General features: G+C 41.0%; 1 protein-coding gene across 3 annotated transcripts in view; it reads left to right on the top strand.

The window, feature by feature from the left end:
* The window catches only part of TLL1 (tolloid like 1), a 129,078-nt gene that overhangs the window by 93,943 nt on the left and 21,328 nt on the right, over window positions 1-13,807 (top strand). For all 3 annotated transcript variants that reach the window (XM_081208769.1, XM_081208771.1, XM_081208770.1), the window contains 5 exons: window positions 1,032-1,134; window positions 3,585-3,701; window positions 8,431-8,576; window positions 10,246-10,441; window positions 12,930-13,055. In XM_081208769.1, coding sequence (XP_081064895.1) covers window positions 1,032-1,134; window positions 3,585-3,701; window positions 8,431-8,576; window positions 10,246-10,441; window positions 12,930-13,055 — 688 coding nt within the window. The remainder of the gene's footprint in view (window positions 1-1,031; window positions 1,135-3,584; window positions 3,702-8,430; window positions 8,577-10,245; window positions 10,442-12,929; window positions 13,056-13,807) is intronic.

Raw genomic sequence — 13,807 nt, 5'->3', positions numbered from 1 at the left:
TCAAAGTGGCTAACATTCTCCTTTCCCTTCCTTCCCCACAACAAACACTCTGTGAGGTGAGTGGGGCTGAGAGACTTCAGAGAAGTGTGACTGGCCCAAGGTCACCCAGCAGCTGCATGTCAAAATAATAGCAATAACAATAACAATAATAATTTATTATTTATACCCCGCCCATCTGGCTGGGTTTCCCCAGCCACTCTGGGTGGCTTCCAACAAAGTATTAAAATACAGTGGTCTGTTAAACATTAAAAGCTTCCCTAAAGAGGGCTGCCTTCAGATGTCTTCTAAAAGTCTGGTAGTTGTTCTTAAACAAGTTGTTCTTAAACAATAAAACAAGCACCTGAAATCCTGCACATGGCTGTCTGGTTGCCCCCTGACTATAAAATGTTTTTAAAATATGAAGAAAGATTGCTACGGTAACCAGGAAGAGCCTCAATTGGCCCAGGTGCCCCATCACCAACTTCCTTCCTCTCCCTGCTGATCATTTGGGGAGGCTTTGGGCTGGGTAGGGGCTGGATTTGAACCCTGAGCCCCAACCCTATCTGCATCATTGAGCACAGTTTCATTTAGCATGCTGATGCAGGCAAGGATTTGTTGATTCAGGCACCAACCCACACTGACATTATGAGAGGACTGCTCTGGCTATTGTCACCCCAATAAATCATTTACACAGGGAACCCTTGGAAATTAATGTGGATCACTAAAAATTCTCTGTTAGTGGATAGTGAGCTCTTGCTTGATGGGGCAAGGAAGGCACTCCCTCTCTAAATATTTGTGTTTGCTATTCCAAGTCAGGACAGAGTGTCCTCGTCACAGTTTCAGAATCTAGGCCCTAAGGAGCTAAGCCCTTAAATGCTTATTAGATAGAGGGTTATGTTAGTTACATAGAAAATCAGAGGAAATAGTGACACTATTCAGATGTTAACATTTCTGACATTTATGGTCAGCATAGGAATATCTTAATTCTGGTTCAGAGCAGAAACCAAACCACGTGTGTGACATACTGTACTTTTCTCTTTTGCACTTTTCAGATTGTTTTAAACTTCACTACAATGGACCTCTATAAGAGCAGCCTCTGCTGGTATGACTATATTGAAGTAAGAGATGGCTACTGGAAAAAATCACCTCTGCTTGGTATGAAACCTCTGTTGTGATCAATTCTGAATAACTGGGACATAGAAACAGTAGCTAAATAAAAAAAATGATCTGGAATTAGCTTATTAGTTGGGAGTATCATCATATGATATTTGCAGCACAAGCCATGAGAGAGCTGTGCACCTTTCGTCGTTGCAAAGTGTGAGAGAAACATAACATTCCCCCTCAATTATTACCTGCTCTAGGGAGCCCTGTATAATTGGTTCCATCGGCTTGTCATGTGTATATGCTGGTGAGTTTGAGGTAGAAGAAAGGGTTGTATCTCTCTTGCACGTTACAGGGTGCACTTTGGGTACACCCAGTAAACATGCACTACAGCAGGCAGTTCTGTAAAATGTGAAACAGTGAACAGTGAAAAATCCAGAGTGGAAGAGCACTGTCTAAGCATGCGTGGTAGTGAACCACCAGCTTTTGAAACTCCTTCATCATCAGGCAACACAGATGCCCCTGCTGTGTTTTGATTGTTCGCTTCTTACAGCCGGAAGTCACTTATAAATAGTTGTAAGGTTTAATTTCCTAGTGGAAAGCTTTAAGTTTAAGCAGATCTGGGTGATAATACAGTGGTACCTCAGGTTACATACGCTTCAGGTTACATACACTTCAGGTTACAGACTCCGCTAACCCAGAAATAGTGCTTCAGGTTAAGAACTTTGCTTCAGGATGAGAACAGAAATCGGGCTCCGGCAGCGCGGCAGCAGCAGGAGGCCCCATTAGCTAAAGTGGTGCTTCAGGTTAAGAACAGTTTCAGGTTAACTACGGACCTCCGGAACGAATTAAGTACTTAACCTGAGGTACCACTGTATATGTAATAGGTGCTGCTCTCCCACCTGCTTATTCACCTGCATTATTTCTACTTCACAAAGATGTAATGTCAATATTTTCAGATGTCTCTTCTGGACTTTCTGCTTTGCCCTGATTTTGTTCTTACTGTTTTGATTGATATGCGTAAACTGCTTCGAGGTCATTTGTGACAGTAAGTGGTGTACAAAAGATTTAAATACATAAATTTTAGAATTCCCACAGGACATTTAAGAAATCAATTATTGCCTTAGGATATCTGACACCCCATGATCCATGGTAACACACGCACGCTCGACATTATTCAGGAGTTTCCACTTCCATAGTAGGGTGTAATCTGTGTGCCCATATAATAAGGAATTTTCTCTGCTGTCACTACAAAAATTAAAAAGAGGAGTAAGACGAGTAGAAGCTGGAGGAGGGACTAAAGTATCAGGAAAGGAGGAAGGAAGAAGCAGAATATTTTTTAAAAGGAAGGAAAAGGTGACTAACATAGTAGACTTAAATAAAAAAAATCTTCCTAGTAAGGAAAGAGCTTCTGTACCAAACCCAAATAACAATTGCATTCTCAAAGCACGTTGTAGAACTGGAATACATGTTTGATATTGCTACTGTTTTCTAGCTAGTGTTCCAGTTTACAGAAGACTTTCAAAAATAAGGGGAACTTTTTGTTAATACTTAATGAGCATAATATATATGTCTATTATTTAGACTGTAAATCCTATCTGTGCATCAAAAGGGCTAACCCTGGCACAACCATTACTGAAACCAGGAAGCCAAACTATACATAACGCATGTGCACCACCCCCCACCCCGTGTTTGTTTATTTATTTAATTAAATAATTTTACCCTGCTCATCAGCCATACAGGCTGAGCTGGCTTAGCAATGGGCATTATGTGTTTTTTAATGAACTGAACAGAATGAAAGATTATGAGTCCTGGGGGCATTGAAAATGTGTGTGAGAGCTTAACAGTGCTTAGTTTATTTTCTTTAGTTGCTATTTTGTACATGCTGTTAATATTGTTTTATGGATTATAAATGCCATATTGATTTGTTAATCGTATAATATGACTTTTGCTGTAATTCTGAGGTTTTTTTATTTTTCAGTTGCTGTTTTGTTGGCAGAGTTTTGTAGACTGTAATTGTTTTATTGGTGATCTGTTTATTATTTTAGGTGATTTATGCTGTATTTGCGGTGTTCTATTAACGTTTTATTATTGTTATTTATTGTTTGTAAGCAGCTTTGAGATAATTTGATTGAAAACTGGCATAGAAATACAATTAATCTGATAGAATCGATCAGTGGTGGTACTCCACCGTCTGTACTGTGACTTCTTCCCCATGTGCACGGCTCCTCTGCCCCCCACTCCCTTTCCCCGCATTTGGGCTATGATACTAGAAACAAACTGGGGTGAAACAGGTGGGGAGAGGTTGTGGGGAGGAGGGGAAGCAACAGAATTTTAAATTGTACCCCAACTCCAATTGTACTTTACACATAATTGGGGCAGAATGTCTGTCCAAGGAATCTGCCTTCATCAAGTTAGCTTGGCCCTGACATTAATTACATTAAATTGCAGGATTTGGCCTTGAGAGGGAGACCTTAAAGTGTGTTTTCTTATTGTTCTTTTAGGCAGATTCTGCGGTGACAAGCTCCCAGATGTCCTCACCTCCAGTGACAGCAGAATGTGGATAGAGTTCCGTGGCAGCAGTACCTGGGTAGGAAAAGGTTTTTCAGCCACTTACGAAGGTGAGTCACTCTTGTAATCAAGTTGACTAAAGTTTATTTCTTTGAAACTATATGAGCTTCAAAGTGTTGTAATAATTTAAACTTGATCAAATCAGTGTTTAAATTGGCTGCATGTATCTTCCTGCAACAGGTTTTTAAATCATCATCATCATCATCATCATCATCATCATTTTTTTACCAAAAGCTACTTTGAGAAGCTGTGAGTTTGAGCAGAGGAATGACAGTGGGTGGGTTCTGCTGAATCCTTGCCCTTCTTAACTGCTTTTCTGCTCTAATTGTCCTTCTGGAATTTTGGGATATTGGCTAGGAACCTAAGATATTTGGGGCACCAGCCTGCATAGAAACTGCATATGCTTATGTCTATGTATAGTTTCAAATGGAATTTATAGGTCACAGAAAGCAAGTCAACTAATTTCCAAATCACCCCAGATAAATTATTAAATTGGTTTACATGCCGCCCCAGATCACCCCTCAAATTAGTTCCTCTTCTATTAATTTACTCCTAATTTCTAAACATACTTTTCTCCAAATAAATTCAATTTCCCTTCATTAATACTCCTTCAATACTCTGAAATCAATTCTAGGTAAAGCCATATTAAACGATTTGTTAATTTGTTTACCCAAAAGAATATTCTATCCAGTCACCCAGTTCCATTTCCCCCGGAATCATCACCCAAAAACATTTACGACTCTCACAAAAAGATCTGGGACTTGTAACCTAGCAACACCCCTGCTGCAACCGTTTTTCTACCTCCAGGAGAGAAAAATGCAGGAGAGTTAAGCATGCTTTTGTGCAGCATACAATGAATAATGAATGCTTAAGATCTACTCAATCATTTCATATTGGTGTAGTTCTCTAATGTATGTACATAATCTTTAAGGAAAGGCGAGAACCTCAATATTCTTTTTCTTTAGCCATAGTGGTCTAGGATTCCCAAATTCTGATCCTGAAGTACTGTCAGGTGCTTCTTATCTAGTTGGATAATATGATTGTTCTCTTGCAAAACTCTAATTTTTTACAACTGGATCGAGGCGGGTCAGGACTGCTGATCCTTTTAGATTTGTCAGCAGCCTTTGACATGGTCGATCATGATCTTCTGGACCATCGCCTTGCAGACGTGGGGATACAGGGCATAGCCCGTAACTGGTTGTGCTCTTTTATCTCTGGTCGGGGACAGAGGGTGGCACTAGGGAGGGAAATGTCGTCACGCCACTCCTTGGTGTGTGGAGTGCCGCAGGGCGCAATTCTCTCCCCAATGCTTTTTAACATCTTTATGCGCCCCCTTGCCCAGATTATCCGGAGCTTTGGGCTGGGCTGTCATCAATATGCTGATGACACTCAGCTCTATCTACTGATGGATGGCCACACCAACTCGGCCCCTTACACACTGACCAGATGCTTGGAAGCTGTGGCTGGATGGTTTCGTGGGAGCCGATTGAAACTAAATCCTTCGAAGACAGAGGTCCTATGGCTAGGTCGGGATAGCATGGGGATGAGGGACCAACTCCCTTCTCTTGCGGGGGCCCAATTAGTGCCATTGCCTTCCGTTAAGAGTTTGGGTGTAATCCTTGACGCCTCCCTTTCCATGGAGGCACAAGTCACAGCAACAGCCAAGGCGACATTTTTCCACCTTCGCCGCATCAAGCAGTTGGTCCCTTACCTTTCCCGCCCCGACCTGGCCACAGTGATCCATGCGACAGTCATCTCCAGGCTTGACTACTGTAACTCGCTCTACGCGGGACTGCCCTTGAAGCTGTCCCAGAAACTCCAGCGGGTACAGAATGCTGCAGCGAGGCTCCTCACAGGGTCTGTGCCATGGGAGCATATTCATCCAGTGCTTTTCAAGCTGCACTGGCTCCCGGTGGAGTACAGGGTCAGATTTAAGGTGCTGCTTTTGACCTTTAAAGCCCTTCACGGCCTAGGACCCTCGTACCTACGGGACCGCATCGCCTGGTATGCCCCACGGAGAGCCTCAAGGTCCATAAATAACAACACCCTAGTGGTCCCAGGCCCTAAGGAAGTTAGATTGGCTTCAACCAGAGCCAGGGCCTTTTCAGCACTGGCCCCAACTTGGTGGAACACTCTGTCTCATGAGACCAGGGCCCTGCAGGATCTGATCTCTTTCCGCAGGGCCTGTAAGACAGAGTTGTTCCGCCTGGCCTTTGGATTGGAGCCAATTTGATTCCCTCCGCCCCCCTTTTTCTTTTTTCTTTTCCTTCTCCTGCAATGAGGCTCCATTTTAATATTTTAATGTTCCATTATTTTAATGTTGTATTTTATTTTTGTTTTTAAGTTGTAATCACTCATCTTGTTTTTATTATTGCTTGTAAGCCGCTCTGAGCCCGGCCTTGGCTGGGGAGGGCGGGGTATAAATAAAAAATTATTATTATTATTATTATTATTATTATTATTATTATTATTATTATTATTAATTTATTTTAATGTTCTTTATGTGCCCAAACCTCTCAGAAGGCTGGGCTTGTTGTGAACAGTAGTAATGACATTTTTCAATTCTTAATCAACTTATAAACTGTGGCAGCTGACCAAGTTCTGCATGCTAAGAGACTTCCTTTCCTCTGAGAAGGGAATGTTCCATGCAAAGCACAGATATTTCCCATTGTGGGTGCCAAGCATTTCCCTCTCATAGATGACAAAAGGAAGTCCCGGCATCAGTGGGGTTTTGGTTCAGACACTGAAGCTGCTGGGTCATGTCCTATGGCTGCAATCCAGCCTGAAGTTTATACACACTGTGTGTAACAACGGTAAAATTACAATACAAAGTAAAACAGCAGAGACAGATCAGGGCAGACATAAAAGAAATACAACAAATTTGTACCTGAAGGAGCGTCTCCACTCCATCATTCAGCCCAGATGCTGTGGTCCAGCTCCAAGGGCCTTCTAGTGGTTCCCTCACTGCGAGGCTACAGAGAACCAGGCAGAGGGCCTTCTCAGTAGTCCCACCCGCTCTGTGGAACACCCTCCCATCAGATGTCAATGAGAAAAATAACTATGCAACTTTTAGAAGACATTAGCCAAGGGTGCACAGGCCCTGGATGGGCTGGATAAAGGCCAACAATTTAATGCTGAATTCTTACAAGGCTGAATTCTTATTCAAGGCATATTGAGTGTAGCACCTTAACAGCATCATCTTTTAAAATTTTAAATAGTTCAGCTGGAATACCATCACTTCCGCTGGCCTTGTTATTTGCAGTGCTTTCTAAGGCCCATTTGACTTCACTCTCCAGGATGTCTGGCTCAAGGTCAGCAACCACACTACCTGGGGTGTACGAGACATCCATATCTTTCTGGTATAATTCCTCTGTGTATTCTTGCCACCTATTCTTGATGTCTTCTGCTTCTGTTAGGTCCTTTCCACTTTTGTCCTTTATTATGGTAATCTTTGTACGAAATGTTCCTTTTATATCTCCAATTTTCTTGAACAGATCTCTTGCGTGCTGAGGTCCTCCAAAACACCCTCACCCCAATAACTCACACAACACACATAATTTTTGGTTAAGGTTTTTTGGCATAAATTTTGGCCACAACTTTATTTTCATACAAATAGTGAGTGGTTGCTTAGGCATTGGTTATGACTAGCTGTCCCCCCCGCCTTGGGGACAGCACTGGCTTCCGGATTCCAGCGAAAGCCAGTGTGGAGGAACAAGTGCAGGGATAACTGGAGCTGCGACACAGGCCCTCAGCTTCTCCCTGCATGCTCCTAGGGGCCTTACACGGCCCAAACCCGATTCCAGGAGTTTGGACGAAAGGATGGTAAGGCCCTGAATTCCTTTAACGGAATTCCCGTGCAGCGCCAGCATTGGAGGGGTAGGCACAGCCAATCCATACCCCTCCACCAACCAATTTAACCCAATGCCTAACCGCCAACCTTACAAGTTGTGACGATTTGCTAAGTAGTAGGCAAAACCCGAAAGGCACTCACTAATCAGCCAGTCGGTAAATTCCTACTAGGCCCCCGCACCAATGCGAACGACCCCATGACAGGCAAAGCAAGGTCAAGGCGCAAGCCCAAAAAGGGAGGGCGGGCGGGAGATCCGATGTCCACAGCAAAAGAGAAAGTAGCCTGCTGTGGACCCTGCTTAAATAAGCTCCGATCCCACCCCTAAAATCGCAACATCAGTTTTGCCCCAGCAACAGCCAGCTCCAACGTCAGGCTCCTTAATCTCCACTTGCCCATTCACTTCAGGGTGCTTTGACCGTCCCCATCCGCAACACGTGCTCTCCTTTAGTGAGAACACGCTTTGTTTTTCCCATTCTGTTGTTTTCCTCTATTTCTTTGCATTGCTTGTTTAAGTAGGCCCTCTTGTCTCTCCTTGCTATTTTTTGGAAATCTGCATTCAATTTCCTGTATCTTTCACTATCTCCCTCGCATTTTGCTTGCCATCTCTCCCCCGCTATTTGTAAGGTCTTAATTGGAGGTTAATTGGCTTGAACAGACTTTGATACTGTTATTGCTATGGACATTGCTGTGTGTGTATGTGTGTGTTTTTTAAATTACAAAAGCTTACTTATTTACCCCCCCAAAATCAGTTTTTGCTGTGGTATTATCTCTTCTTGTTATCGGTTTATTTGCTTAGACCCTTTGGTTTTAATTTATATTATTGTACCTCTTCCAGGCATTGCTAAACAATGAAATGTAGGTTTGTTTTTTCAGTATTAATAATGAAAAATTTGAAAATGTGCTCAGCCTGATTCTTATGTATTCTTCAGCAATTTGTGGAGGTGAAATACACAAGAATGAAGGCCAGATCCAGTCTCCTAATTATCCTGATGACTACAGACCAATGAAGGAATGTGTGTGGAAAATAACAGTGTCAGAGAACTACAATGTCGGATTAACCTTTCAGGCATTTGAGGTAAAGCCTTTTAACTGATCTGAGCAAACCATCTGTGGATAAGTGACAGTGACATTTAAGGGAATCCTCATTAAGCCAATGAAGAAACAAAGCATTCTCTATATAATGTAACCCCTATAGTTAATATTTCCTTTCACTGAGACTTTTCCCATTGCATAAATTTCAAGAAGATTAAAGGGATTTTATGTTATCTGTGGCATTTAAATTGGAATATTTTTTTTTAAAAAAATGACAATAGTTTCTTTTGACAAATGACTAATCCTGTTCCACAATGCTGCATTAGGAATCTATTAAATAATAGGCCTATTATTTCTTTCCTAAATGTATATCTTTTCTTTTTTTAATTAAACAAATGAATGTTACTATTATTCAGAGATAAATATTAGTGTTCCTCCCACCAAATTGTTACAAATTATCCTAGAGCTGTTAATTTTATTTTTGACGCTTCTACAGAATACCTCTATGTGTCATTTGCTGCTATAAGCTATGTACTGCTGAATAAGCCTGTAACTCTAGTTGTGAGCTATATATCATGTTTTGGGTCAGGAAAATATTTTTTTATAGAATGATTTGAATACTCTCCTAGGGTTCAATAATATATATATATAGAGAGAGAGAGAGAGAGAGAGAAACATAAATATAATGTATTCAAACGGGATTTCATAAGGCTAGTCATTAATACTTTATGCATGGGGTTGAGATTTACAGCTGGTGTATGTGATATTTGCATTCCAGTTTGGAATAACCTTTTTGCATTTTTCTATTATATAAGCTTGATCCGTTATCCTCACAGCAGATGTTTAAAACAATGGGAGCTTAGAGAATGGAAATCTCAAGGGATCAGAGCATAGGCAGCCAACTTCATGACAATAATCTGGCCTGAAAGCTGAGGCCAAAGTTATAACTTTTTCACTGAGCTACCGGAACCCTTCGTGCATAGCTCAGTGGTGGGGTGCTGACTTTACAAGTTTACTGGCATGAGTTGAGCTCCCAACATCTTCAGATAAAGGATCTCAGGCAAGTTGGTTGAGTAAGTCTCTTGCTTGAAAGGATAAAAAGCTACTGCCTATCAAGTAGGACAAAGCTGGCATGATGGACCAATGACCGGTAACATATATTCAATGTTTCATTGTCCATCACTAGGTCAAAGATCTATGCTGTCTTTGATGTATGTATATGTGTACTGCTAGGTAGCCAGTGTTGCTTCAGATCGTTATTCAACCCACCAGAGTATTTGAGATAACCAGAAGCAACCGTAGTATATTCAAATGAGTGAAACCCTTCCTTAATTGCTGGACCCCCAATACTCATTTCTTTTCCTTCACCTGACTTAGCTGTGCATCTGCTTCAAGTTCATACCATGCCTCTGATTCTTATACCAGTTTAACTCTTGATTTGAACACGTCCTTCATTTCATTTTACAAATTAGCTTCATTTGTAAGATGTGTATTGCTGCAAAACCTCATGTGCTTTTGTACTGGCCAATACTATACTGCAATGTCTTGGAATTGAAAAAAACAAAACAAAACTCTACATAATTATCAGGTTTACAGTGAAACTCAATGATATTCTGAACCCCCAAAGTAAGGTTTTAAAAAATGTGTTTTACATTGAGTAGCAGGAAAAGGACCAGCTATAATATTGGTCATGTATTGCTTTGTATTTGCAGATTGAGAGACATGACAACTGTGCCTATGATTACTTAGAAGTCCGAGATGGAACCAGTGAAAGCAGTCCTTTGATTGGCCATTTTTGTGGCTATGATAAACCTGAAGACATCAGATCTACCTCTAATACCCTGTGGATGAAGTTTGTTTCTGATGGAACAGTCAACAAAGCAGGGTTTGCTGCTAACTTTTTTAAAGGTACCAGTTTTGGAAAGTGAAAGTCTAGTTGCACTTGAGAGTGCAATTCAGAAGAAAATGCCAATTTTCAGTGTGTTAAAATTTAAATATCTTGTTTTACCCACAGGAAACATACAACACTTGTTTTATATGAACTTCACTGTTTGTGTGCTGAATTCAAGGCACTAGAGCTTATTTTTTGGTCTGGAATATCCAAAGCAGTAGCACTTTTGTCTGCATTTAGCTTCCTGTTCTTTCATTATTTGGTGGTCTTATCATCTATAAGACTGAGAGCCACTGCTGAGTGCCAATGTGCCTTTATAGTGGTGGCTTTTGAACCTGCTTCCCAGTGCTGTGCAGCGCATCTGAGAACTTGTCACTTTTCGAAGTATAGGCTTTTACAGAGGCTTTTAATGCTTCATCTTGTTTAATGCCGGCTTTTCATTTTACCCAGTCACTCTGCAGCTTTATTGTATCTTTATTTTATTTGTGATGATGCTTTAAGAACCTTTTGATGAGAAGGGGGCTAAGATTTGTTCCCGAAAATAAAAAAGAACCTCTCTACAGACCTTGATAAGTAATCAAAATTTTATCTTGCTTAATATGTGCCCTCTCATATAGCCATGCACACATATAAACATTACCAAACCACAGAGGTATACATTTTACACATTTATTCAATATCAACTGTTCTTCTTTTCTTTTATGAAAATAATGCAACACATAAAGCATAAGACATACCATGATTCTGTATCAAATACTTAACTATTGTCACAAAATCAAACAGACAGGAGATCAGCTGTCTTTCGTATTTGCTACTCTATAAGTATTACCCATGTCTCAGGTGTATGCTTTTATTACCTATTTTAAATGGATGATTCAGAACCCACTGTTACCGAAATCAAGAGAACTAGTAATGGAAGAAATGATGACTAAAATGTTCATAAGTATGTCATGCTGCTTGTAGAGATAATACTGTATTCTACGTTTCCCTCTTTCTCTCCGTTGCATCTTGTTTCCTTTAATATCAGTAGAATAAAAATGTGGGATTTGAGGATTCAGTTAATCTGGGTTTGAGTATAAAATTCAAGATAATGTATAAATTCGTTCTGTTGGAGATAAAGTGCCCTTTGAGTGACCCTGCTGGATTTTCAGCCTTTTCTCTTAGTATTTTACACAACCTTTAATTCCTGCAACCTAAATTATTTCATATCTGCAACACAATTCTTAGGGCATGAACCTTCTACACACAGGTGTAGAGTACAATACCTGTGTGCAAATGGATGCCCCACCTCAGGCCTCACACCAAGCTGTACAGAGATGGGATGCCAATGCATGCTTCTCATCAAAAAAGTGTGGGAACATTGTGGATAGTAGGAGAGGGTATATTGATTAAATATTATCCTTCCTCACTCAAGCTAGTGAGTCAGTAGCAGAGTGCATTCCCCAATATATAGCAGTTGGTAGATTCGTTTGAATCTCTTTACTTAAGCACTCCAATATGGCTTGTCCAGATTGGGTTTGATCCTAGCAAATCCCCTTTGTTCCCTCTTAAAAAGAATAAAGACACAGCAGTCTTCTTTAAAAGCAATGATAAGAAGTTTACTTACATTCAGTTCGCAGTAGGTTCCCTGAAGGCAGGCTTTAGCTTGTAGTTACAGAAAAGAGAGTTGGGTTCATTCCATGTAGGGAAATGAGCCCATGTGCTGCTGGTTGAGAGCTAGCACACAGCAAAAGTATCAGGCTGGAATAAAACGAAGGAGGAGGAGGGAAGATGGAAGCGTGACCAGCTCTTTTATGGGGTCTCCCAGGATCACGCCCATCTACCTGGTCACACGCAGGGGGAGGATGCTTCAGACCAGGTGTGACAGGAAGTCCTCCTGGCTGGAGTAACATACCCCTGTGTGTCCACTCTGGGCAAAGAGGAAGTGTTGTACTTGACTGCTTATGTTACATCCCACAAAGAGATGCAGGTCGCCCTCTATATTTAGTCAAGGGATGAAAGCTGAGTACTTGTGCCCCTGGACCAAAAGGAGAGGAGAAGTCTAGACAGGGATTTGGGAGGCAAACACAGACCTCTTATTTACCAAAGCAGCCTGGAATGCTGAGTGCCTGCATCTCCACTCCGAAGGGAGAAGCAGCCTTCTGGAGAGCCCTCCATAAACAGCTACAGTGTCTGTGCAAGGAAGGATCATGCACTTATAATAAATCTAAAGCTAGAAGCTTAATACAATCTGAATTATAGGGAAATAATCCGATGGGCTGTCTTTGTGTTTACACTATAGTCAAGAGACAAAGAAGTCAATGATTTTATTTTAAGGCTGATTTGAATTTGGATCTGTTTTAATATTTTAACTTCCCGTATGTTTTGCTGTATTGCAATTGTTTTCCTGAATTTACGATTTTATCTCTTTGCAAACCGCTCTGAGGTTTTTCTGACAATCAAGCGGTGTATAAATTTTATGAAATGGATAAGTAAATGCAATTCTGTCCTTCCATTTCTTCACAGAGGAAGATGAATGTGCCAAACCTGACAATGGTGGATGTGAACAACGGTGTGTGAATACACTGGGCAGCTATCAGTGTGCTTGTGATCCAGGTTATGAGCTTGGGCCTGACAAGAAGAGTTGTGAAGGTAAGGCTGCTCAGTGTCTCAAAGATTCTGTAGTTTTATTTCATGATAGGCTTACTCAGGCCTAGATTTAGGAACTTGGAAATGCCAAAACTCACTTGTGCACCAAGAGTCTATGTCAAGACTGACTTTGTGCATGTGTCTTTATAAACCACATAACAGATACGTGTCAAAACAGTGACCAAATGAAACGTAGTGTGGTGGCTTTACAAAAGTCTGCCGTAATTGCATGTGGTGATCATTTAGCAGCTCAACATATTCTATGTGAATGCGAATTCGGGTATGTTATTTCAGACAGGAAAGCCTTTTTAAGTACAATAAGCTCGCAACTTATGTTCGTAACTTTAATTTACCTTAATTCTCAAATGCCTTGGCTCCCAAACAAATCGGCTCCTGAACGATCTAAACCAGTGTTCCAGTTTTCAAATGTTCTTTTGGAAACATCTGGTGCTGCTTCTGATTGGCTGCAGAAGCTTCCTGTAGCCAATCTGAAGCCGCGCTTTGGTTTCTGAACATTTTGGAAGTTGAACGGACTTCCAGAACTGATTCCATTCAACATCCAAGGCATGACTGTATGCGATTTCGGCTTTAGGTGCAATTCCCGGAACCTGAGCCCCACCTAAGTTGCAGGCTTACTGTATGTATGTCTGCAAATATGCATTTGAAATATGTGGAGTATCTAGGTTTAATGTTCATACACTAAAATGGAAGTTCAAGAACTGAAAGTCAAGAGACAGACATAATTGTGCTGGTAT

The sequence above is a fragment of the Podarcis bocagei genome (assembly GCF_964188305.1).
Source record: "Podarcis bocagei genome assembly, chromosome: 9".
Taxonomy (NCBI): Eukaryota; Metazoa; Chordata; class Lepidosauria; order Squamata; family Lacertidae; genus Podarcis; species Podarcis bocagei.
The sequence above is the reverse complement of the archived record's forward strand: the minus strand, read 5'-3'. Positions and strand labels throughout refer to the sequence as shown.